We start from the raw sequence: 27,559 nt of genomic DNA on the forward strand, positions 1-27,559 counted from the left end.
TAGTAATTCAGATCCTTAAGAACAAATCAAGAGAAGCACAAATTATAAGTAATAAAGCTAATGTAACAAAAGCTATAAGTATATGCTCGTTTTCCTTTCTCCCCAGAGTGTTTAAGAGACAAGATTATATAAAGTAGTAATAGTTATCTTAACATATTGTTGGGTTTGCAACATTCATTCATATATATAACAATAATGCCACAAAAAGGGGAAAGGAATAGCATCATATAGAAATAATGTTTCTGTATCTCATTGGAATTAAGTTAATCCGGAGCTGATTCTGACAAGATGTGTATGCTAACTAAGCCCTTGAGAACAACTAAGGAAATTCTGACTCAAATAACTCAGTTTTTAGGAAAACCACAAAGGATTGTTCAAAGAAGTTGAATAAAATCTAAATAAATGAGAAGACATCTCATGCCCATGGAATGGAAGACTGACTTTTGCTAAAATGGCAGTACTTCCCATATTGATCTACAGATTTAATGCATTACCTTTAGAATCCCAGGTAGCTTCTTTGTAGAAATTGACAAGCCAATTCTAAAATTCATATGGAATTGAAAGGGATTCAGAATAGCCAGAATAATCTTGAACAAACTTGGCTTACAATTCCTGATTTCAAAATATACTACCAAGCAACAGTATTCAAGACACTGTAGTACTGGCATGAGGATAGATTAAATATAAATATATGTATATAGAGGTGTATTTTTGACAACGGTGCCAAGATCCTTGTCAAAAAGGGTCTAATTTTTGCCAAAGGTGCCAAGACCATTCAGTGAGGAAAGAACAGTCATTTAACAAATGATGCTGTGACAGCTAGTTAGTCCCATATAAAAGAATGTAGTTAGGGGCGCCTGGGTGGCTCAGTCGGTTGAGTGTCCGACTTCAGCCAGGTCACGATCTCGCGGTCTGTGAGTTCGAGCCCCGCGTCAGGCTCTGGGCTGATGGCTCAGAGCCTGGAGCCTGCTTCCGATTCTGTGTCTCCCTCTCTCTCTGCCCCTCCCCCGTTCATACTCTGTCTCTCTCTGTCTCAAAAATAAATAAATGTTAAAAAAAAAATTTAAAAAAAAAAATAAAAAAAAAAATAAAAAAAAAGAATGTAGTTAAACCTTTGCCTCACACTGTATACAAAAGTTAACTCATTAGAGGTGCCTGGGTGACTCAATTGGTTGAGCCTCCAACTCTTGATTTCTGTTCAGGTCATGATCTCATAGTTGTGCGATTGAGCTCTATGTCGGTCCCAGCACTGGGCGTGGAGCCTACTTGGGATTCTCTCTCCTCCCCTCTCTCTGTCCCTCCCTTTTTCTCTCTCTCAAAATAAATACATAAATGTTAAAAAAAAGAAAAAAAAGAAGTGAAAAGACAACCTACAGGATGGGAGATAATATTTTCAAATCATATTTCCGGTAAAAGACTTCTATCTAGACTATATAAAGAACTCAATAATAAAAAGACAACCCAATTCATAATGGGCAAAGGATCTAAATACACATTTTCCCAAAGATATGCAATTGCCAGTAAACACATGAATCATTAGGGAAATGCAAATTAAAGCCATAGTGAGATTAAAGTTCACACTCACTGGTATGGCTAGAATAAAAAAAACAGATAATAACAAGTATTGGCAAGGATGTGGAAAAATCAGAATGCTCATACCTTACTGGTGGGAATGTAAAATTGTGCAACCATTTTGGAAAACAGTCTGGCAGTTCCTCAAAAGGTTGAACTCAGCAATTGTACTCCTAGGTATCTACACTAAAGAAATGAAGATATATGTCTACCCAAAAACTCGTATGTGAATGTTTACGGTAGCATTATTCATAATAGCCAAAAGGTATAAACAACTCAAATATCTATCGATTTATGAATGAATAAACAAAACGTGTTAACTATACAATGAAATATTATTCTGCCGAAAATTAAAGAATAAAGAAATTGATAAGTGCTACAACATGGATAAACCTTGAACCCATTACGCTAAGTGAAAGAAGCCAGACACAAAGGCCACATAACATATGATTCCATTTGTATGAAATGTCTAAAATAGATCCGAAGAAACAGAGAGTAGATTAGTTGTTACCTAGGGGCTAGTGGGAGAGGGGAATGGGGAGTTGCTACTAATGAGTATTGGATTTTTTGGGGGTGGGTAATGAGAATGTTCTAAAATTAGACAGTGTGACTATACTAAAAACTAATGAGTATACGCTTTTAACAGGGTGAACTTTATGATACATGAATATATCTCAGTAAAGCTTGTTAGTAAATACAATAGGTAACATACACTACGTGTCCGTCATCATTCCAAGCAGTGTATGAAATATTAACACATTTAATCCTCACAACAAGTCTATATAGTAGGTACTGTGGTTTTGCTTTACAGATGAGGATACTAAGGCATACAGGAAATAACTTGCCTAAACTAGTGAAGTCTAAGGCTATGATTCAAGCCCATTGCAGTCTGGCTCCAAACCCCTGTTCACCATACTGCCATTTATTAATAATTGAATCAACCTGTTGTACAGCTTATGAATTGATTGTAATCAGTTTATGATTTTAGGCATCTAAAGTTTGAGATTTGATGCAGAGCATAAACAAAGCTTTGACACTGAGCTAATTATCAGCATGGACAGTAAACAGAAGAGCATGCTTTGCAGTGTGACTACATAGGATAGCCAGTGAGGATATGTAGTGTCAGCTCTCCATAAGCAGTGCAGTACTTGACCATAGGAGTTAGTTAGGCATGTTGCAGATTTTTTGGGGGGGGATTCCTATGATTATTATGATTATTTTTTGCCAAAAATGTATGGTTTCTTTTTCTCAGCATTTAGCTCTTCCTTACAAAGTTTGATCATGTACTAAGGAAAAGGGAGAACATGTATGTATATCTTTGACTAATTAAACTCTCAGGGACATGGAAGAGTTACTGACTGTACAGACATCTCTAATGTTCCCAACTTCCCCATTTATAGATGAAAAACTGAGAAGTTGACTTGCCCAAAGTCACAATTAATGAATGGAAGAGCTAGGACTCAACCCAGGGCCTCTGTCTCTTTCTCTGCCTTCAGGGATCATATTTGCAGGAAATTCACAGGGAACTCACAGTGTAGTAAAGGGCACCAAGTATCTTCCAGTATAGTGATTCCTTCTAACATATCTTGCACAAAGGGACATCACACTCTGAAATACTTTCAGTAATGGGAAGCTCACAGCAGCCACTCTGTTGTCAGATAGCTTTAATTAGAAAGCTTTTACGTGTATGAACTCCTTTAAGTCGGCTTTGGTTGATCCTCTTACCTTACCCATATCCCTCTCTGTCTCTACCTTTGTCCACTGTTTTGCTTGTCTTCCTACCCTTTCTGCCACTCCATCTCTATCATTTCCTCCCCCCCCCCCCCTTTATTGTCTAACACTCATATTTATCAAAAAGCTTTCTCTGGCTGAATTCTCTGTAGTTTATTTCTTCAGTCTCTTAATGTAACTTTAAATTGCTATACATTGAAATACACTTACATTCCTTATTCATTCATTTTACATGTTCAGTCTTCCTAATATTATAAATAACTTGAGTCATGTGCTTTTTAACTCCCCAACCCAAAATAGACTTCTTGTCACTTAGAATTTATTTCTCTTGAATAATTTGCATGTACTTGAATTTTAAGTTGGGAACATTTTGAGTTGTGTGCCTTTATGGGGGCTGAGCACCCAAGTGCTAAGTAATGGGCACTATAGATTCCAAGTGAACATCATAGAATTGATAAAATTAATACATAATTGCAATGATATTTTTATAGCATCAGCATTTTCCTTTTTCAAGTGGCTTTGCCATTAAAACACATACAAATAAAAATTTCCTAGCCGTATTGTGCCTACGTAGAGTATGCCTGTTAATGTTTCTTGATCTGTTTGTCCATCTGGCCATCTTTATGATGTAAGATGCATTAGCCTCTACTCTATCCCAAGCTAAAGATTTTTAAATATATAATCTCACTTAATATTTATAAGCCCTAAATGTTATTCCTATTTTTAGAGATGAGGAAATGAGACACAAGTGATTTCAAGAAATTTGCCCAAGATCACATAACCACAAGGGGCAAAGCTAGTGCTTAAAGCCAGGTGCTTTTCTCACTTCAATTGTACAGTCCTCAATAAGTAACATATAAAGTGAATTACATCTTACAATATGTTTTTTTCAGATGCTCTCTATATTAAATAATTAAAATAACCCTGTGACACAGGTATATTTCTAGCTTACATGTGAGGAAATTTAGCCTCAGATAGATTAAGAAAATTGCTCCAGATCCAAATTCAGAAAATAGTAGAGCTAGGGACTAGAGGGAATCTAAATAGTCTGTTCTGTGCTTTTCTTGCTGTATCACTAGTGTCTTCTTGTGCCTTTGAGGATCCCTAAAATCTCACAACTGTCTCATTGGGACAACTTAACTTCCCTCTTGTCCCTGTTCTCAGCTGTATTATTCTGCTCTGGCTGCTGTTAACAGAATGCCATAGACTGGTGGCTTAATCAGCAAAATTTATTTCTCACAGTTTTAGAGGCTAAGAAGTCCAAGATCAGGATGCCAGCAGATTTCATCCTGAGGCCTTTTCTCTTGCTTGTAAATGGCTGTCATCTCACTGTGTGCTCACATGATCTCTTTGTGCAGAGAGGGGTAGAGGGAAAGTGTGAGTGAGCTAGCTCTCCAGGGTCTCTTCTTTCAAAGGCACTAATCCCATTGGACTAGCGCCCCTCCCTAATGACCTCATCTAACCCTAATTACCTCCCCAAAGGCCCATTTCCAAATACCAACATATTGGTGGTTAGAGATTCAACATCTGAATTTAATGGGGACACAAACATCATGGTAAACATCAGCTTACCATCAGAGCCCCTGACTATCTTCTGTCACCTGGGACATTAGAGCTGGGAACTAGATTCAGAGATAGAGTAACTAGTTAGTACAGACTGAATAGTTGAGTGTTGTGGGGTAGATGGCATTGGAGACAAAGCAGGGAAATCCTAAAGAGACTATATAGGAAAGACTTGGATAAACTTTTAGGCAAAAAGGCAAAGGAGCTATAGAGATCTGTAGGACCTTGATCTGTATTAGCCACTAAGATACCAGGTATGTGTTGTAATAGTGTCCATCTTCCAGCCTTGTTAGTATACTGCGTGATCAAACTATAGCTTATGTTAAGAATTCACTAAAGATTAATAAGATAATGAGCCCTTCTTTGGTAAATTATAATAAACAACAAATGATGATACTTCTGTATTTGCTGATATATTAACTTAAAATACTAAACTATATTTTAATAGGAGAAAAAGGCTTTCTGAAAAAAAAAGACTCTTAAATAGTAAGAGAAGCAGAGTTGGCTGGTACTGTATTTGAAGAGAAATAAAAAGTTTTGACATGCCCATTTCTGCCCTCAGTTGAGAAAGGATGGGCAGCAGATTTTGTGAGTTTTCATTTGCACCTAAGCAGTCTTTGCTATCCCTTAATGAACTCCTGATGATGCAACATGTCTTTCTCAGGACTGCTAATTAGCAAACAAACTTGAGCCAAACTTACATAATTGTTGTTCGTCTGCACTTTCTCTTTAATATTTTTGGCAAGATTACCATGGTATAGAACATAGCCAGAAGGATTGTCTTACTGAAAAATGTACATGTGGAGTAAGGTAAACTAGAGGTGAAATTTAGGAAGTGAGATAAACCTTATTCACAAGGACAGTATCCATTACATAAAAAGTGAGAAGTACCATCACTTCCCATACTACAAGCAGGGAAAAGAAACCCACAAGTATATAGAAATAATAGTAAGTTAAATATCATATAGACCCAGCTGCATGAGTATTCATTTAGAAAATTTAATCTTTATCTTTTTATAAAGAAATTCTAAATTTGACCTTCAGAATCCTTTCTCCAACCTTTACTAAAAACCCAGGTTAGAATTCTGGCAGTGAGTCAGTGATTGTTTAACATTTTTGTAAAATACAAATTTTTAATAGGTCTGTCTTGTAGAACTGACAACATTGTTCTGTTAATTATAGTAAGCTTATTTTAGAATTTAATACCTCTCTGTCTTTCTCTGTCTTGCGTGCATGTGCGCGCGCACACACACACACACACACACACATGTGCTGTACAGAGGGCAAAAGTTTAGAACTATCAGATTTAGGTGGCTGACCTTCAAGTCCAGTTATGAACTAAAATTAGATCCCTGTGGAATATATATCTAGTGACATCCATCAGAGGAGAGAGTAGGCACAACCTTGAGAGGCCAGGGAAGTATCATTCAATGGATCCTGCCTTAGCTACAATATTCCTTTTATATCTTATTTTTTAATCTCAAAAATTCATGTGACTTTTTGTATTGTGAGTTTTAATGTATTTACTTTCATGTAGAAATTCTTCCCCACCCTGCCCCCACTAAATCTTTTAGTAAACCAGTGGTTAAAGAGGATGTACTAGGATTGCCCTGTGACTTTAAGTATCCCTGGCACTGTGCCACATCTCCCAGATGAATGTGCATAGTCTATTTTAAGAGCAGAGTCCTATCCCATCACTATAGGAGCACTGGTTGGAGCAAGAGCATAAATCAAACATGTGGCTAATGTTGTGGACATAATGGACAAAAAGTGTGGTGGGCAGGAGTCCATTCTTATTAAAGAGAAAGTAGTAGACTCTGAGAATAGGTATTCAGTTCTGTGAAAATAGAAGAACAGAAACATTAAATAATAATAAAAAAGTGATAATAAGTAGAACCATGTTTAAGGACTTAAGTCTGTTCATTTAAGGAGAAAAAAAAATCAGTCCTCAATAATTCCTTTCACAGGCCTAGCTTAACCCTGAATTGCTTTCAAAGTTGGAATACCCATTTTTGCTTTATTTCTTGCACATCACCAGATGCCAGTAGAATGAAAAGAGAGTAGGACTGACAGGTAAGAATCTGAGTTTCCCGTTCTAGCATTCTGTGCTATCTTAGGCAAATAATTTAGCCTCCCTGGGAGTCAGTTTTCATGTCTGTAAAATAAAAGAAATATTCCCAAGTCCTGAGTATATTATTAGGTTTGGGTTTTTTTTTAATTTTTTTTTAATCTTTATTTATTTTTGAGACAGAGACAGAGTGTGAGCAGTGGAGGAACAGAGAGAGAGGGAGATACAAAATCCGAAGCAGGCTCCAGGCCCTGAGCTGTCAGCACAGAGCCAGATGTGGGGCTCGAACTCATGAACTGTGAGATCATGACCCGAACTGAGGTCGGACACTTAACTGACTGAGCCACCCAGGTGCCCCTGTTAGGTATTATTTTTTTTTTTTTTTAATTTTTTTTTCAACATTTTTATTTATTTTTTTGGGACAGAGAGAGACAGAGCATAAACGGGGGAGGGGCAGAGAGAGAGGGAGACACAGAATCGGAAACAGGCTCCAGGCTCTGAGCCATCAGCCCAGAGCCTGACGCGGGGCTCGAACTCACGGACCGCGAGATCGTGACCTGGCTGAAGTCGGGCGCTTAACCGACTGCGCCACCCAGGAGCCCCGAGGTATTATTTTTTAAAAGGATTCTGTGGTCAAACAAATAAAGGAAATAGCAGTTTTAAAAAATTAAACAGGTTTATTTTCCATAGTACATCTGAGAATCTTTAATACTTTAATAAGCTTTATAAGTTTCTCAGACTTACTCTCCCCAATATCTACTTTTTTATAGCACCTTTTGCAACTGCTAGTGCTTGTTATTATTAAATAGTCACTATAGCCCTTTCTAACTCTTAATATTCTGATTCTGTAAATTACACTCATTTTGTTTGGCTCTTCAGCTGTTTTCTGGCCTGTAGTTATCATTGGATTACTGCCAAGTTGAACTCTGTGCCTGTGCTGTGTGTGTACCCTGCCCCTCTTTCCAACTCAAACTGGAAAGTTATTGCATTTTCCTGTTTCTTATAAATAAAACAGACATTCGTGCATGTCTTTGGCAATGTTCACTTTCTCTGTTCACTATTGTTTCATTTTGATTTAATTATTCAATTATTGCCCCATTTTTATTCTAAATTAATATATAAATCTTTACTTGAATTTCCCAAATAATAGTAAAGACTTTTAAAAGTCTCAGCTCATTACATCCTTTTGATAAACCCTGATGTTGAAGAGAAAACTAGATGTCAAACCTACATATAGGCATATTATTTTAATCATAAAAATAAGCCTCCTTCAAGATAGTACTGTTGGCTGAGATCTTTAATTATAGGTCTTGTTCTTGGAAGTGTACAATTTTAGCTCTTACTATGTACCAACATCTTATTTACTAAAACAACACCATAATACATATTATCCCCATTTTATTTATTTATTTATTTTTTTAATTTTTTTTTCAACGTTTATTTATTTTTGGGACAGAGAGAGTCAGAGCATGAACGGGGGAGGGGCAGAGAGAGAGGGAGACACAGAATCAGAAACAGGCTCCAGGCTCTGAGCCACCAGCCCAGAGCCCGACGCGGGGCTCGAACTCACGGACCACGAGATCATGACCTGGCTGAAGTCGGACGCTCAACCGACTGCGCCACCCAGGCGCCCCAATCCCCATTTTAAACATAATGAAACTAAAGCTCAGAAAAATCAAGTAACTTCCTAGATCTCGCAGGTAAAAAATACAGCAAAGTGAAGACTGACTCTGGAAGTCATATTCTTTATTATAGCATGTAGCCTTTTACTAAAGTATATGGTAATGCATTGTAGTTATGATGTTAAATAACATTTATTGGGTATTTATTTTATCTGAGAACAGCACATGCACACTATCTCATTTAATTCCCCCAACAACCCTATGAGTAGGTACCATCATACCCATGTTACAGATAAGGAAATTTAAAAACATGACCAATTTATTAAAAATCACACAAATAAGTGGTACCTAGGAATTAAGCCCAGAACTTTAATGGCCTATGTGGGCATAAAACTCTGTGTTTAGCATATAGTGCTTTGAAGATGTTGCACTTCGTATATATGTTTGTAAGTACATATTCAACATATTTGACAGCATCTTTGTACCTGTGGAAGAAAAAGAAATATATCAGACAAATCCTGCCCACCCAAAACTGATGAAAGAGATAAGAAGTCTCCATAAATATAATTCAAGGTCAGAGGTGTTAAGTGCTATAAAAGTGGTAGAGATAGAAGAGGTTACTTCTAAGCTTACAAAGATGACATTTGCCTTGAAGAAACAAATTATTTCAGAAGGTCAGGGTTTAAGAAGACATGCTATGTACAGGAAGTAACATGAGAAAAGGCACATATGTTCACATAGATAGTAGAGAGTAGGTTTCTCAGCCCAGATCAAGGATAATGTGACAGTAAATTGAGTGTGAGTTTTAGAAAGGTGGATATATGTTGGAGGAGGATCTGACCCCTTCTTAGATAATGAGTTTAGATGTATTTTATTTGAGGTGTCGTCCACTGTGGGGCAATTAAAGAGAAATGTCTACCAAGCAATATCATTCTCTTTTTGCTGCCAGCTTTAGAAAATGGGTTCCCTATCTCCTGAATGATTAAGACCTCTGTCAACCAAGTTGTCCAAGTTAGAAATCTGAGACATTCCTTGTCTCCTCTTTCTTCTCCACCCTGATGACCACTCCACCAATCATCCAGTCAGTTCTACTTCCTTAAAATCTCTTAGCTTTCCTTTTTTTTTTTTTTTTTTTTTTAAGTCGGCTCAATGTCCAATGTGGGGCTTGAACTCATGACCTCAAGATCAGGAGTCACATGCTGTACCAACTGAGCCAGCCAGATGCCCCTCACAGTCTCTTAGCTTTCTACTTCTCTGCTTAGTTCACATAACCATCATTTCTCATCTCATTAACTTTTTCTGGTTCTGTCCCATTTCTTGTGCATTCTCCATATTACCATCAGAATGATAATTTCTTTTTTTTAATATGAAATTTATTGTCAAATTGGTTTCCATACAACACCCAGTGCTCATCCCAAAAGGTGCCCTCCTCAATACCTATCACCCACCCTCCCCTCCCTCCCACCTCCCATCAACCCTCAGTTTGTTCTCAGTTTTTAAGAGTCTCTTATTAACCTCTTTTTTTTTCTTCCCCTCCCCCATGGACTTCTGTTAAGTTTCTCAGGATCCACATAAGAGTGAAAACATATGGTATCTGTCTTTCTCTGTATGACTTATTTCACTTAGCATAACACTCTCCAGTTCCATCCACGTTGCTACAAAAGGCCATATTTCATTCTTTCTCATTGCCATGTAGTATTCCATTGTGTATATAAACCACACTTTCTTTATCCATTCATCAGTTGATGGACATTGAGGCTCTTTCCATAATTTGGCTATTGTTGAGAGTGCTGCTATAAACATTGGGGTACAAAGCTTCTGCACAGCAAAGGAAACAATCAACAAAACTAAAAGGCAACCAATAGAATGGGAAAAGATATTTGCAAATGACATATCAGACAAAGGGCTAGTATCCAAAATCTATAAAGTGCTCACCAAACTCCACACCCGAAAAACAAATAATCCAGTGAAGAAATGGGCAGAAAACATGAATAGACACTTCTCTAAAGTAGACATCCAGATGGCCAACAGGCACATGAAAAGATGCTCAACATCACTCCTCATCAGGGAAATACAAATCAAAACCACACTCAGGTATCACCTCACCCCAGTCAGAGTGGCTAAAATGAACAAATCGGGAGACTATAGATGCTGGAGAGGATGTGGAGAAATGGGAACCCTCTTGCACTGTTGGTGGGAATGCAAACTGGTGCAGCCACTCTGGAAAACAGTGTGGAGGTTCCTCAAAAAATTAAAAATAGATCTACCCTATGACCCAGCAATAGCACTGCTAGGAATTTACCCAAGGGATATAGGAGTGCTGATGCATAGGGGCCCTTGTACCCCAATGTTTATAGCAGAATGATAATTTCAAAGCACAATTTAATGTCATCCCCCTGCTTAATACCTTGTAATAAGTTCCCCATTTCCTTCTGGATTAATTCCAACTCTTTATTCTCTTCATCATACAGACATGGACTAGTATATCCTCTCTTTAAAAAAAAAAGGAAAAGAAAAATAAACGACCTCTCTTTATCTTATAGTTGCTCTTATTACCATTCAATTTCTGTTTCTTTATAGTCACATCTTAAAAGGTATGTACGTCTGTCTGCACATTTTCATTTCCCAAATACTATGTAGAAACTGCTTTTATCAAGGTCACTGGTCATCTAGCATTGCCAAATCCTTACACTACTTGATTTTTCATCAGCATTGGAAACAGTTGACTACTCCCTCTATAAAATATTTTCTTTCCTGTATTGTCTTCCAGAGCACCACACTCCTAAATTTCCTCTTGCTTCTAGCTGTAACTCTTAATCTCTTTTATCAAGTTCTCCTCCTCCCAGCCTCTAAGTGGTGGCATTTTTCATGGCTCTATCATCTTCCTTCTATTTTCTATGTATTTTACTGTAGGCAATCTATTCCTATAGCTCCAAGCACCTTTACTCATAGAGAAGATGTAGCCCTGATGGCTGCTTAGGGCTTCAGCCACATATTCAACTTTGTACTTGACATCTCTGTGGGCATTGCAAACTTAATGTGTCTATACATAATTTTCCCCAAAACCTGTTTGTCAAAAATACATATCAAATCCATCTACCTTTCTCTCTCTCTGCTGCTTCCATTCTAGTTGAAGCTGTATTCCCTTCCAATCCATTTTCCACACAGCAGCCAGTGTGGTTTTCTTTTGTTTTTTCTTCTTACGTTTATTTTTGAAAGAGAGAACGAGCTGGGGAGGGGCAGGGAGAGAGGGGGACAGAGGATCCCAAGCAGGCTCGGCGCTGACAGCAGAGAGACCTGATGTGGGGCTCGAACCCTCGAACAGTGAGATCATGACCGGAGCCAAAGTCTGACACCTAACTGACTGAGCCCCCCAGATGCCCCAGGCAGTGTGATTTTCTAAAAAGTTTTAATTGGGTTGTATGTCTCTGCTTAAACTCCTTTAGTGACTTTTCATAGCATTTAAAGTCTAATCTCCTTATCATGGACTGTAAACCTCCACGTGGTCTGGTGCCAGGTTATTCTCCAGTTACATCTCAGAGCACTCTGCCACTAACATCACACACCCTGGCTTTCAAGACCTTAAACACACCAGACTCTGTCTGCAGTGCTCTTTCTTTGCACATTTAGCACCTTCTCACCATCAGAAGTTGGCTTAAATATCACTTTAAAATGGATCCTTTCTCCAGTGATTTTCTATCATACCATCCTGTTCATTTCTCTTATAACACTTTAATTTTTTGTTTGTCTTCCCCATTAGACTGTCATCCCCATAACACATAACAGAATAATGTTTGTTTTGATCACCACCGTACACCTCTCACATTACACAGTACCTTGAATATAGTAGGCATTCAAGTATTGTTAAATGATTGAGTGGAAATTGAATGTGTACATTTCACATCTCACCTTAGATGTCACTTCCTTAAGAACTCTTTCCCTGAGTTGGTCTGTATCCCTCCCATAAGTTGGATTAGGTGCCTTAGATTTGTATTACCATAGTTTTTTACACTTAAATCAGTGATTCTCACTGGGAAGTGATTTTATTCTTCAAGAGACATTTGGCAGTTTCTGGAGACACTTTATATGTGTGTGTGTGTGTGTGTGTGTGTGTGTGTGTATATACATATATATATATACATATATATACATATATGTGTGTATGTGTGTGTATATATATACATATGTATATATATACACACATATGTATGTGTATATATATATACACATATGTATGTGTGTGTATATATATATATATAAAATTGTCAAATTGGCTTCCATACAACACCCAATGCTCATCCCAACAAGTGTCCTCCTCATTGCCCATCACCCACTTTCCCCTCTCCCCTATTCCCCATCAACCCTTAGTTTGTTCTCTGTATTTAAGAGTCTTTTATGGTTTGCCTCCCTCCCTCTCTGTTTATAACTTTTCTTTTTCTCCCTTCCCTTCCCCCATGGTCTTCTGTTAAGTTTCTCAAGATCCACATATGAGTGAAAACGTATGGTATCTGTCTTTCTCTGCCTGACTTATTTCACTCAGCATAATACCCTCCAGTTCTGTCCATGTTGCTGCAAATGGCAGGATTTCATTCTTTCTCATTGCCAAGTAGTATTCCATTGTATATATAAACCACATCTTCTTTATCCATTCATCAGTTGATGGACATTTAGGCTCTTTCCATATTTTGGCTATTGTTGAAAGCACCGCTATAAACACTGGGGTACAAGTACCCCTATGCATCAGCACTCCTGTGTCCCTTGGGTAAATTTCTAGCAGTGCTATTGCTGGGTCATAGGGTAGATCTATTTTTAATTTTTTGAGGAACCTCCACACTGTTTTCCAGAGTGGCTGCACCAGTTTGCATTCCCACCAACAGTGCAAGAGGGTTCCTGTTTCTCCACATCCTTGCCAACATCTGTAGTCGTGGAGACACTTTTGATTGCTGTATTAGGTAGTGGTAGTGAGGGGCTGTTACTGGTATCTAGTGGGTGGGGGCCAATGATGCTATTAAATTTCTTATACATATCCTGAGAGAATTATGTAGTCCAAAAGGTCAGTAGTGCTAAGGCTGAAAACTTCTGGCTTAGACCTATCAGAGCACTTATCACACTAATCCATGGCTTGTATTTCTTTGTAAATGCTCCCCCATTCAATTTTAATTTCCTTAGAAGCTTGCTATTGGCTATCCAGTACCAAGGATTTTGCCTTGGATTTATTAGATACTTGGTGTCTTCTTGAATGAATGAATGAATGAATGAATGAATGAATAGGTAAACAAATGAATATATAAACCAGCCATAGCACAACTAGGCTAACTTGGACTAACTTTTAGTATTAGTTATAGAGAATAGTTGCTTCGTCATTTAGGTGAAATATAACTTTTGTTACTTATGGCATGCTGGCATAAGAGGTTCTGTATGAGATCTTGATGAGACATTGTATTTCAAAGGTGCATTTTATTTAAATTTAAAGCTAACCTGATGCAACAAAGGGACCCCAAGATAGAAGTGGTTTGAGGAATATTGGTGTTTTATTACCTTTTCAAGTGATAGTTCTGAGGTGATCCGATTTGGCTAGGTAGGTGAATAACTCTGCTCTGTAAATTTATTCAGTTGCCCTGTTTTCCTTCTGAGTTTGCAAGTCATGCTTCACTATCTCAGCATTGTCCTAGCGTATACTGGGCTGCCACTTCCAAGTTCTGGGCTACAGAATAGGACAAGAAAGTAGAGAAAGAATGCTCACTGTCTTAAAGACCCAAACCCAGAAATGGCTTGCAACGTGTTCACATACATTCCATTGGCAAGAGCTGAGTCATATGGTCATATGGCCTCAGAGCAGGTGAGGAATGTGTCATAGGTAGGCACTCGTGGGTCTTGCCACACTTCTGTTACTATATCTGAAGGGGAGAATGGATTTTGGTGGACACTGATAATAGTTTTTCAATATAGTGTTCAGGAATTAAACTAAATCTTAGATAAGCATGTTTATGAGACAGTCCCTCATTACCATGGGATCTGAGTTAGTTTTACTACTTTCATTATATAGTTCAAGAAAATTTATACAGTATAAAATGCATTCTCTAGAACAGTGCTCCTTAAATTACTTATGGTGAAGGGCCAAGGTTTTTGTTTGTTTGTTAATTTTTCCCTAATTTGCAGTAGACCAGTGCTTCCATAAAATACAATAAAAATGAAACATTAAAAGAGATAACCACATTCTTTAATAGTCACAGCAAAGTCGGATTACTATAAATGTTTCTAAATGCAAACTCAATTTTTTTATACCTATTTTCAGTTTGTGTACCTATCTCAATGCAGTCCAGTAACAGTTTGTGAACTGGCACCAATCTGTAGACACGTTTGAGTAGCACTTATATGTCGGGTTGCCAGAGTATAGGAAACTATTATGTCTGTATGTTTTTTTTAATTTTTTAAATGTTTATTTATTCTTGAGAGAGAGAGAGAGACAGAGTGTGAGTTGGAAGGGGCAAAGAGAGGAGACAATCCAAAGTGGGCTCCGGGCTCTGAGCTGTCAGCACAGAGCCCAATGTGGGGCTCAAACTCACAAACTGTGAGATCATGACCTGAGCTGAAGTTGGATGCTTGACTGACTGAGCCACTCAGGTACCCCCTATTATGTCTGTATTTTAAGCAAAGACTCTTTTTTATGTATAAAATTTGACTTTTAATTTCTTAATATTTTTAGAAATCACCTTTTAAAACAGTATATAAATCATGATAGATCATTTGAATGTTCATCTATGCTTTATAGCATGTTCTGCTTACTTCATAGCAAAAGCCAAAGCTGATCTTAGGGTTTTTTTTTTTGTTTTTTTTTCAATGTTTATTTATTTTTGGGACAGTGAGAGACAGAGCATGAACGGGGGAGGGGCAGAGAGAGAGGGAGACACAGAATCGGAAACAGGCTCCAGGCTCCAAGCCATCAGCCCAGAGCCTGACGCGGGGCTCGAACTCACGGACCGCAAGATCGTGACCTGGCTGAAGTCGGACGCTTAACCGACTGCGCCACCCAGGCGCCCCATGATCTTAGTTTTACAGATTCATTGTGAAGAGCTTACCATCCTGGAGCTGGAAGAAGGTTGCCTTAGAAACTCTTAATGCATGATATAGATGAAGAAAGAGGCCAAATAGAGTGACATACTCAAGATCATATTTTTAATAAATGAGAGAACGCTGTGGTACAATCATTGACATGAAGTGGAAATCACATTGGAGTCAGATAATCTGGATTAAGTCCTGGCCTTCTATTTCTTAGTTAAGTGTCCTTAGACAATAGTTTAGGTAAGTGTTTAGTGATCATTTCTTTTTATTTTATTTTATTTTTTTTTTTTCAACGTTTGTTTATTTTTGGGACAGAGAGAGACAGAGCATGAACGGGGGAGGGGCAGAGAGAGAGGGAGACACAGAATCCGAAACAGGCTCCAGGCTCTGAGCCATCAGCCCAGAGCCTGACGCGGGGCTCGAACTCACGGACCGCGAGATCGTGACCTGGCTGAAGTCGGACCCTTAACTGACTGCGCCACCCAGGCGCCCCAGTGATCATTTCTTACATTGAAGAACATATATAAGAAGTTTTTGTACACTTACAAAACCACCCATTATGAAACCACTCCTTTTGATGCTAATAAGTCCACTGCTCTTTCTGATTCTGCTATATTTCATGGTAGAGGCTTACTGAGAACAGAAGTCATTTAATATAACTGCATCTATTTAAAATTATTTATATAAGGATTCTGTAGCAATGTGGAAAAATGCTAATAATTAAATTAAAAAGTCAGGACACAAAATATATACACGTTATGATTGTAATTCTGTGTTAAAGTAATATGCATATGTTACTGATAATCAAGTAGATTGACTAAGAATAAATACTTCTGTCTCCTGCATTATAAAATATACCCACTAGGGGTGCCTGGGTGGCTCAGTCAGTTAAATGTCCAAGTCTTAATTTCAGCTCAGGTCATCATCACACAGTTGTGAGTCCTGCATCGGGCTCCATGCTGGGCATGGCCCCTACCCAGCTTGTGCTCGCTCACTTTCTCAAAAAGAAATTAAAAAATTATACACACACACATTAGCTGGTGTAATTATGACTGTTTTTCTATTTTCTTTAATAGTTTGGTGCGTTTTACATTTTCTTTTTTTTCCCTTTTTTTTTTTTTTAACATTTATTTATTTTTGAGAGACAGAGCATGACCAGGAGAGGAGCAGAGAGAGAGACACAGAATCCAAAGCAGGCTCCAGGCTCTGAGCTGTCAGCACAGAGCCCGATGTAGGGTTTGAACCCATGAACCATGAGATCATAATCTGAGCTGAAGTTAGACACTTAACCAACTGAGCCATCCAGGCTCCCTGGTGCATTTTACATTTTAAAGAACATATATATTTAAGTTATTTAACCTCTTCAGAAAAAAGAACTTCATATGAAGACATCTAAGTTCTGCTCATATAAAGAGACATTTTTACCCAATGAGACAAACCATCTTACTAGTCCAATCACACGAATAGCCTTTACTACTTCTCTTTCCTTCTTAGAAAGGAGAAGTGTCCAGACAACATTAATAGACTTCTACTAATCCTTTAGATTTGAAGAACTTTATCTAGTCAGTTTATATTTTGGGGGCTAACTTGTGTGCTAGTTGCTCTACTGAGGGCTACAAGGATTATGAAGAATATGAATAATAATAATCACCATTTACAGAGTACTTGTTATGTCCCAGAGTCTGTTTCACATTAGCCCTATGAGATATAGATGATACTATTCCCTTTTTACACATGGGACAGTGAGGCTCAAAGAAGTTAAACAGCATGTCTGAATTACACAGCAGCAAAGCCTAGTAATATACCCAACTCTAATTCAGAAACCACTACAATTTATATTTTCTTCTGTCTTGAAAAAAAAAAAAAAGTGTCCTTTCTGCCATCAGAGAGCTTTTAGTAGTAACAGGAAGAATGTACAGAGCACCAAATGATAGCTATAAGTTATGGTTTGGGTATTCCTTGGAGAGAAAGAATGTTGGGAGCTGAAGTGGTTAGGAGAAATTTTATATCAAAAGTGAATATTAGGGGCACCTGGGTGGCTCTGTCAGTTAAGCGTGAATTCTTTATTTCTGCTTCGGTCATGATCTGACAGTTCGGTTTGTGAGATCAAGCCCCAGGGTGGGCTCGGTGCTGACAGTGTGGAGCCTGCTCCGTATTCTTTCCCTCTCTCTCTCTGCCTCTCTCCCTGCTCATGTGTGTGCGCGCGCTCTCTCTCTCTCTCTCTCTCTCTCACTCACTCACTCAAAATAAATATTTTTCTTAAAAGTGAATTCTGAGGTTAGCTTTGAAGAATGGTTAAAACTTGAATAGTCAAAGAGGAAGAAGAACTGATGCATGTAGAGGGGAAGCAGTAAGAAAGCAGAAGAGCTCAGTGTGAGATAATTTGAATAGGAATATAGCTAAAGAGGAGGGTTTGATAGAAGCACAGTATGAAAGAGAAGCCTGAAAAAGTAGGTTGGAGATCTTAAATGCTAAACTGAGGACTCTGAGATTTTATTTTATAATAATATATAAACCTATACTGAACACTTACACATTCTAGGCACTATTCTAAGAGCTATACATGTGGGGTATCATTTAGCTCTTACAGTAAATGAGGCCCAGAGAGGCCGAGTAAGTTGCCACAGTCACACTGTTAGAAGATGGTGGATGAGCCAAGGTTTGAATACAAGGAGTTTAAATCCAGAACCTTTGCCTTCATCACAGTACTGCTGTGGTTCTAGAGTCCATGGTAAGTTGAACAAGTTTCAAGCCCAGGACCATTGACCTTAAACAAGTAATATATTTCACACGTGGAGTAGTGTTTTTTTTTTTTTAATTTAATTAATTTATTTATTTTTTCAATATATGAGGTTTATTGTCAAATTTGTTTCCATACAACATCCAGTGCTCATCCCAAAAGGTGCCCTCCTCAATACCCATCACCCATCCTCCCCTCCCTCCCACCCCCCATCAACCCTCAGTTCTCAGTTTTTTAAGAGTAGTTTTTAATATTTAAGATAAGAAAGGTAATGTGACCAGACAGTGACACCCTGTTCATCTTGAGGATAATCAAAGAGAAGTTAAGGTTATTTGTATTAATGGCTTTCAACTCAGCCTACTTTTCTAAGCTTATCTGGTCCATTGCTCTCACTTAACCCTAGTCCTCTAACATCCAAGTTGTGTCAGTCCATTGTTAACCATAGTTCAGTGGTTCACAGAGTGTAGCTTCTGAATTGGCAGCAGCAACTAGGAACTTGTTAAAAGTCCCAATTTTGGAACCTCACTCAAGACCAACTGAATCAGAAGCTCTGAGGGTGAAGTATAACAGTGTATTTTAACAATCCCTTTAGCTGATTATGATCCATGATGAAGTTTGACAACCATTGCTGTAGTAGACTCTGGGATTTCAGTTCAGGAGAAAATTACTAAAATTTTTTGGCTGTACTGATAGTAACATTGGGGAACTATTTGGGATCTTACTCTTGAGTGTCTGCTCCTGAGTCCACAGTGTAACTTTATAGAAATAGCCATGGCTTGCTAAGCTAGTAAGCATTTTAAAAGGGCTTTTTCTCAGACTCTTTGATTCTTAGTAATATTTTGTAAGCATACCTCAACTTTGCTTTCTGACTTTCTTTCATTACAGAGAACCCAAACTCTAAGTGAAAGTTGTTAAATCAGAAAATATTTCCATTAATTTTGATAGAAAAAAAATGTGTTTTGTAATTATCTAAGGTACCAAAATAATTTGAGATTGAAAAATATATATCAGTTGAACAATGAAAACAATTTTGAAAGTAAATAAAATAGTAAATAAAAATAGTCTACACCTAACCTCTAATGTAATGACAGTTTACTGTACCTGCAAAAAGAAGAAGAGAAGACTTGATAGTAAGTGGTGGCTGGTGGAGGAGGAATACAAAGGAGTCATTCTTTGGAAGATGCTGGAGAGTCAGGTGGTAGTAGTTTTAAGGTTAGAAATTTGTGGTTATCTTGCACTTAAAAATAGGTATAGCACACCTGATCCAGCCACAGGGCTACAGAAAACATGGCCTATTCTCTAGGAGCCTAGAGAAGGAGTGAGATGTTCCAATAACTTACTCTATACAAAAGCAAAAACTAAGATCTTGTTGGAAGCACAAATATCAAAAGAGGGAGTGACTAGGGAAGTTTATAGACCCCTCAGTCTTCAAACTAAAGCTGAGAAAAAGAGGGGGCTCCTGACTAGAGGGCATGGTAGCATGTCCTTTCATGCCACAGAAGGAACAGCAGGGAAGGAGCTCAAGACAGATGTCAAGGGACTGGGAGTCATTTTGGAGCACTTGAGAAAAAGCGGGGAGTGTCTGTGACAGAGCAGTAGGAAAAGGATCACTAGGCTCATTCCAGATATGTCCCGTGGGCATCAAGGGGCTATATAAAGTGTTTGAAGAGAGCAGAGCATGTTTTAGGAAGCATAAAATCAACTGAAAAAAAATAGTCACAGCATAGAAAAATACTGTTCGGGCAAAATAAAGGTGAAATACAAGAGCATCTTTGAAACACAGAAGGAGTGCATGCACTCAACAGATGGAGAAAGTGTAAAGAATGCTCCCTCTTCAATTCTCTAGCTTGGTGTACAAATGCAAAGCAAAATTTTTCTTTTTTTTTTTTTCTTTTTTTTTAATGTTTATTTATTTTGAGAGAGAGAGAGAGCATGAGTGGGGAAGGGTGGAGAGAGAGAGGGAGACACAAAATCGGAAGCAGGCTCCAGGCTCTGAGCTGTCAGCACAGAGCCCGACATGGGGCTCCTAACTCACAGGCTGAGAGATCATGACCTGAGCCAAAGTCAGATGCTTAACCAACTGAGCCATCCATGTGCCCCCAAAGCAAAACTTTTCTGATTCATCCAAATATACCTGATTTATTAATTTGGTCTTCATAATATTCTCTGAATAGAAATGATTATATTGAGTACAGCAATAGGTGTGTTTATAAAAATATCACTTTTGTTGTATTTTGGGTAGGTCTTTGATTTTATTTTTTGAATTATAGTAAAAAAAAAAAAAGGCAGAGAAGAGTCATGATCCAAAAAAGTGGCTTGATTTTCAAGATACATTATGATTATAATAAAAAGCCACCTAACAGTCATTATGTGAGGCATGTCTATAATGAGAAATGGCATATTTAAGAACAAGTATAACCAAAAACTGTGCTTTAAAATTAGAACTCTTGTCTTTGGTTGCCAGTTGATCTCCAGGAAACCTGTAAATGAAGTCATTTTTGTTTTTTTTTTTAATGTTTGTTTATTTTTGAAAGAGCATGAACGGGAGAGGGGCAAGGAGAGAGGGTGACAGGATTCAAAGAGGGCTCTGCTGACTGCAGAGAGCCTGATGCAGGGCTCAGATTCACAAACCATGAGATCATGAGCTGAGCTGAAGTCAGACTGACTCAGTCAGACTGACTGAGCTACTCAGGTGCCCCAGAAGTAGTTTTTAACTATAAATTTTGTAGGCTTTCTAATTTCTTTCATGTAGCCTTTTTATGTCCCAGTGTTTTAGTCCATTTGGTCTATAGCCTTGTCTCTTCCTATTTGTATTCATACTTTGTTCTTTTTCTTTCTTGAGTCTGAAGGTAGAGCAAGAAAGGAATCATATTGTCTATAGATTTGGGGGGGATTTTTTTGTTGCTGTTGTTATTTTTGGTTTAGAAAGTTAGGAGGTAAAGATGTCTATTTTACTAGATATGTAGAACTCCAAATTCACATATATAATATTTTATAATACCTTATTTATTACGTGTTTCTTTTTTTTTTAATTTTTTTTTCAACGTTTATTTATTTTTGGGACAGAGGGAGACAGAGCATGAGCGGGGGAGGGGCAGAGAGAGAGGGAGACACAGAATGGGAAACAGGCTCCAGGCTCTGAGCCATCAGCCCAGAGCCTGACGCGTGGCTCAAACTCACGGACCGCGAGATCGTGACCTGGCTGAAGTCGAACGCTTAACCGACTGCGCCACCCAGGCGCCCCTATTACGTGTTTCTTAAACAGGAATGTAGATGAGTTCTCTCTTGAATAAAGTTATGTGGGTGCAAAGATTATCTGACTTCACCCCCAGAAATATACCACATAGGAAACCGTATGTAGAATTGGTTTTGTTTTGTTTTTTTTGTTTTGTTTTTTATCTTGGATATGAAAGATCAGAAATTAGAGAAAAATTGCCTTGTTTTTTGTATTTTTATAATGGGCACATTACACTTATCCCCACTGCCCAAACTTATGTTCATTTTTAAAACAAAATGCTTTGGGGTGCCTGGATGTCTCAGTCCATTGGCTAAGCATCTGATTCTTGGTTTCGGCTCAGATCATGATCTCATGGTTCATAAATTTGAGCCCTACATCAGGCTCTGTGCTGACAGCACAGAGCCTGCTTGGGATTCTTTCTCTCCCTCTCTCTCTGCCCCTCCCCTGCTCACTCACTCTCTCAAAATAAATAAATAAACTTCAAAAAGTTTTTTAAGTGCTTTAATGATGATAGTAAGACATTAAATGAAAGTCCTTTCTAGTCATCAGGGATGGCAGGTAGAATTGACATTATTATCAAATTTTTTTCAGCTTGTCAAGTTAATTTCCTTCCCACCTCCATCTAGAGAAAATAGTACAGTTGACCCTTGAACAACGTGGGGGTTATGGGCGCCAACCCCCTGCACAGTCAAAAAAAATTCTGTGTATATGGGGCACCTGGGTGGCTCAGTTGGTGAAGCGTCCGAGCTCAGTTCGGGGTCATGATCTCACGGCTTGTGGGTTTGAGCCCCACGTCGGACTTTGTGCTGACAGCTCAGAGCCTAGAGCCTGCTTTGGATTCTGTGTCTCCCTCTCTCTCTGCCCCTCCCTGTTTGTGTTCTGTCTCTCAAAAATAAATAAATGTTAAAAAAAAAACCTTTTTTTTTAATTCTGTGTATAATTTCTGACTCTCCAGAAATTTAACTTACTAAGAGCCTACTGTTGACCAGAAGCCTTACAAATAACATCAACAGTCGATTAACGCATATTTTGTATGTTATATATTATTGGATTTATACTTTTACAATAAAGTAAGCCAGAGAAAAGTGTTAAAATCACAAGGAAGAGAAAATACATTTATGTACTATACTGTATTTATTGAAAAAGATCCATGTATAAGTGGACCTGTGCAGTTCAGATCCATGTTGTTCAAGGGTCAACTGTACATTTAAAGTTGACGTTGCCATAGCTGTACTACTAGGATGTACCTGAGAAGGTACACACAGCTTGGGATTCCTGCCAAGATCATAATGCTTGACCCATGAATAGCCTCTTTTTAAAGAGTTAAAGTCTGATGCTAGGTTAATACAAACTTTGTAAAATCTTACATCAGTCCCTAGTTGGTGCTGTTGTTTTTATAAAATGCAACAGGTACAGAAATGGTCAGTAGCAAAATAGTTATACCTACTTGTTCCACATATAAGACATGAGCTTGAGAGACCCAGACCTGCAGTTTATGGAGAAGAAAGCTAGACATTGAATTTTGAGAGATGAACAGTGGTTCTTAAATTTAGCAATGACAGGAATAATTATTTTTCAAAAAATGCAAGATAGATAATATGTACTTTGGGTCCATCAGCTATGATTCAGACTAATTGCCTTCTATCCTGGTATTATATGTAGTCTGATGTTAAAAATCTGTTGAGAACAAAGCTATATAAAACTTGACCGATTCACTCTGGCCCTGTATAGCTAATTCAGTCTCTCTAGCCTTCAATTTCCATATCTGTAAGTGAAAGAAGTGCAGCAAATATAAGGTCTCTTTCTTTTTTTTTTTTAAATTTTTTTTTGAATGTTTATTTTTGAGAGGGGGAGAGAGAGACAGAGACAGAGCACAAGTGGGGGAGGGACAGAGAGAGAAGGAGACACAGAATCCGAAGCAGGCTCCAGGCTCTGAGCTGTCAGCACAGAGCCTGACGCGGGGCTCGAACTCACCAGCCATTGAGATCATGACCTAGCTGAAGCCACCCAGGCGCCCCTAAGGTCTCTTTCACTTCTAACATTCTGTGACTTAAAAAATTAAAAATCGAGGCGCCTGGTGGCTCAGTCGGTTGAGCGTCCGACTTCGGCTCAGGTCATGATCTCAACAGCTGGTGAGTTCGAGCCCCGTGTCGGGCTCTGTGCTGACGGCTCAGAGCCTGGAGCCTGCTTCGGATTCTGTGTCTCCTTCTCTTTCTGCCCCTCCCCCACTTGTGCTCTGTCTCTCTGTCTCTCAAAAATAAATAAATGTAAAAAAAAAAAAGTTTTTTAAAGTAAAAATCTTTTCTAGCCAGAACCTGACTGCTATTACATACATTGGTAGAGAAGTATTCTGTTTTAAATCATTTAAGCCAAATAATGACTTTTCATACTCATTCTTGTTTTTCAGAAACTCTGTGAAGGTATATTTAAAGTCCTTGTAAAGGACATCCCAACAACATGTCAAGTGTCTTGCCTGGAAGTTCTCCGCATTCTCTCCAGAGACAAAAAGGTTTTAGTTCCTGTAACAACCAAGGAAAATATGCAGATACTGCTGCGACTAGCCAAGCTAAATGAGTCGGATGATTCTTTGGAGAAGGTGTCCGAGTTCCCAGTTATTGTGGAGTCATTAAAATGTCTGTGTAACATAGTGTTCAACAGTCAGATGGCACAGCAGCTCAGCCTGGAACTTAACCTTGCTGCAAAGCTCTGTAACCTCCTGAGAAAGTGCAAGGACCGAAAGTTTATCAGTGACATTAAATGCTTTGACTTGCGCTTGCTCTTCCTCCTGTCACTTTTGCACACCGACATCAGGTCACAATTGCGCTATGAGCTTCAGGGACTAGCGCTGCTAACCCAGATCTTGGAAAGTGCCTTTAGCATCAAGTGGACCGATGAGTATGAATCGGCCATAGACCGTAATGGACCTCCTCTCTCACCTCAGGAGACAGACTGTGCCATCGAGGCCCTCAAAGCTCTCTTCAATGTGACAGTAGACAGTTGGAAGGCACATAAAGAGGTAAGGTTGAGAAGAATATTCTTATCTACCTATTATTTAATTGGTCCGGGGCATCCCTAGAGCTGCCTGTAAGGTTTTAGTTGACATTTGTGTAACACTTACTAGAAAAATAGGATGAAGATGAAAAAACAAATATTTTATTTGTTTTTTATAGATTTAAAAAAATTTAATTCCAATATAGTTAATATGGATTATTATTTTGTAAGATGCCAAATATAGTTCCTTTTCTGAGTTGTACCATCACATGTCTTTTTTTTAAATGCCTTTTTGAGGAATAAGGTTTAAATGATAATATTTGAAGGGAAATAAAACAATGTGGTTCATAAAGTTACAGGCATTTATGATGACTGCCATCTTAAAGAAAAGATAAGATAATCAGGCCAGTTAAAACTGATCAATCAGAGTTGATGTCTGCTCAGTAGAGTAAAAGATGCTGTTTCACCTATCATCCCAGTCTCCTAGAGTGTTATAGTATTAGATAACTATCAGAAATGTAGGACTACAACTAGATATCCAGGCTGGTACACAGTCCTAGAAAACAAATGTAATTACACTAATGTGTGAGAAAGGTTTTTTTCTAGACTAAGATCCTTTTCTGTGGCTTGGACCATACAGCAGCCCAAAAGTGAGGCAGATTTGATAGTTTATATCTAAGTACCCACAAGAACAATATGCTAAACAAGAAAGTTAGTTTAAGGAAGAAGACAATTGTAAATGAAGTAGACAAACTTTTTTCCTTGCTTCTAGAATCTCAACATTTCACGTTTACCCTATTTAACCTTAAATAATGAGTGAAATTGAGCCCCTGCTTTAAAAAGAAAGAAAAGAAAAGAAGAAAGAAATGCAGTATGTTGGTGCCAGAGCAAATTATCTTTTCTGACAATTGACTTTAGGACCTAGGGCTAACATTTTGCTGTGTCCATTTGAAACACTTCTCACCATGAATACCGATCTGTTTTTGCCAGCAACCTACTTTGAGAAGATTATCTCAGTGCAGTGCTATAGTGGGAGAATGCAGGCATCTGAGTTTTAAAGTGCAAATAGGTCTATATTTTGAAACCAAATATTTGAAGATCAGTCCTAACAGCTGTTTTAGATGACTGTAGTATGGTCAGTTTTTCCTGAGACTTGGCAGGAAAACATGTGGAAAGCCCACATGCTCCATTTATGCTTTGAAACCAAATATTTGGAAGTATTTAAAATATTATGTCTCTATGCTTATTTGGTACCTTCTATGGTTATTTTTCTTACACTGTTTGTTTTGGTGTTTTTAAGTTCTCCATTTAGTTGCAAGAGCTCTTCTGAGACTGTTGGTTTTTCATTGTTGGGAGGCCCTGTTATTTAAATTGTGCCCAAAATAGTAGTTCACACTGTTCAGATTCCCAACAAAAGGGTGTATAAGTCAATGACTGTTTATCAGTATATGTATGGAATGACATGTAACATGTATCAGTAAATTGAGATTAGCCCTCATGAGTGTGCTTCAGTTAGAAGCAATAGTGGGGCTGGAAGAAGCCTTAGAAGATTTTGAAGCAGCAAATACTCATTCTGTGGCATAGAAAGTTTATTTTCCGAAAGATACATGAGAAAGGATCAGTAGTCCTGAAGCAGGCTTCTCAGCAGATGAAGGGCTTCTTGTGAGTTGTGGTTCAGTAGATGAAGCCGTTATAAAATGTGCCCAGTTAATGTTAGTCTGGGCTATTACTGAAGTTATCAGAAATTTAAACAGTAGTGAAAGTAGGATCTTGCCAACCCATTTAGGCAGGAGTGTGGGAAAGGTTATTTTTAAACCAGTTGAATCTCTGTGGGTCTCCAAATTCAAATTGTAGCAAACATTTAGTCAATCATTCAGTTAGTCAACAAATATTTATGGCCAGTTACAGGGTATCATGCTGGCTTGTGTAATATGTTGGCAAATAATAGACCTAGTCTCTGCCTTCAGTTTTGTTGGTGAGACAGGTAGTAAGTAAACAAATATATAATTCAAATTGTGTTAAGTGCTAGGAGAGAAACAGTGCATTCATGATTGAAAATACTTAGCACAGAGAAGACCATGAAGGTGTCTCCTGAGATAGGAAGACTGAGAATGATAAAGCTATTTGAAGATTTTTTTTTTTTTAATTTTTATTTTTGGGACAGAGAGAGACAGAGCATGAACGGGGGAGGGCCAGAGAGAGAGGGAGACACGGAATCGGAAACAGGCTCCAGGCTCCGAGCCATCAGCCCAGAGCCTGACGCGGGGCTCGAACTCACGGACCCCGAGATCGTGACCTGGCTGAAGTCGGACGCTTAACCGACTGCGCCACCCACGCGCCCCTGGAGCTGTTTGAAGATTGGGGAGATGGATGTTTCCCTGAAATCAGAACATAGAGTACCTTTTAGGGAGGTACCCACAACTTAGCATAAAGAAAGTCTATAATAAAGTTGCAGAGAAACTTGCCAATAAGAGTCCATTTACTTAGATTTTTTTTTAAGTTTATTTATTTATTTTGAGAGATATGTGGGGGAGGGACAGAGAGAGAATCCCAAGCAGACTCTGCACTGTCAGCACAGAGCCTGACACGAGGCTTGATCTGTGAGGTCGTGACCTGAGCTGAGATCAAGAGTTGGACACTTAACCGACTGAGCAACCCAGGTGCCCCCATTTACTTGCATTTTAATAATTCCTTGATTGTCAGATGCATGGCATCTTTCTCCAATTGAGCAAGCACCTAAAGAATTGTTAGTACTTTAAATACCAACTGAAATAAAGGGATAATAAAAACTTACTTCTTACAGAAGAATCCAATTTTAAAATACAGTGTTAAAAATAACTAATATTATTTTCTTTTAATCAAAATGCATGCTCATTGTAGTAGATCTAGAGGAAAATTGCATATGAGCAATAAGTACAAATCACCTATAAGCTTACCACTCAAAGATAAGCATTGTTTGTGTTTTAACGTAT

General features: G+C 38.2%; 1 protein-coding gene across 6 annotated transcripts in view; it reads left to right on the plus strand.

The window, feature by feature from the left end:
* RIC8B (RIC8 guanine nucleotide exchange factor B) overlaps window positions 1–27,559 on the plus strand; it is a 107,308-nt gene that overhangs the window by 18,846 nt on the left and 60,903 nt on the right. For all 6 annotated transcript variants that reach the window (XR_006294493.1, XR_006294494.1, XR_006294495.1 and 3 more), the window contains exon 3: window positions 24,004–24,612. Coding sequence is in view for 3 of the 6 variants with exons in the window: in XM_043562419.1 (XP_043418354.1) it covers window positions 24,004–24,612 (609 nt within the window). In the remaining 3 variants the exon portion in view is untranslated. The remainder of the gene's footprint in view (window positions 1–24,003; window positions 24,613–27,559) is intronic.

Source organism: Prionailurus bengalensis, chromosome B4, assembly GCF_016509475.1.
Source record: "Prionailurus bengalensis isolate Pbe53 chromosome B4, Fcat_Pben_1.1_paternal_pri, whole genome shotgun sequence".
Lineage (NCBI taxonomy): Eukaryota > Metazoa > Chordata > Mammalia > Carnivora > Felidae > Prionailurus > Prionailurus bengalensis.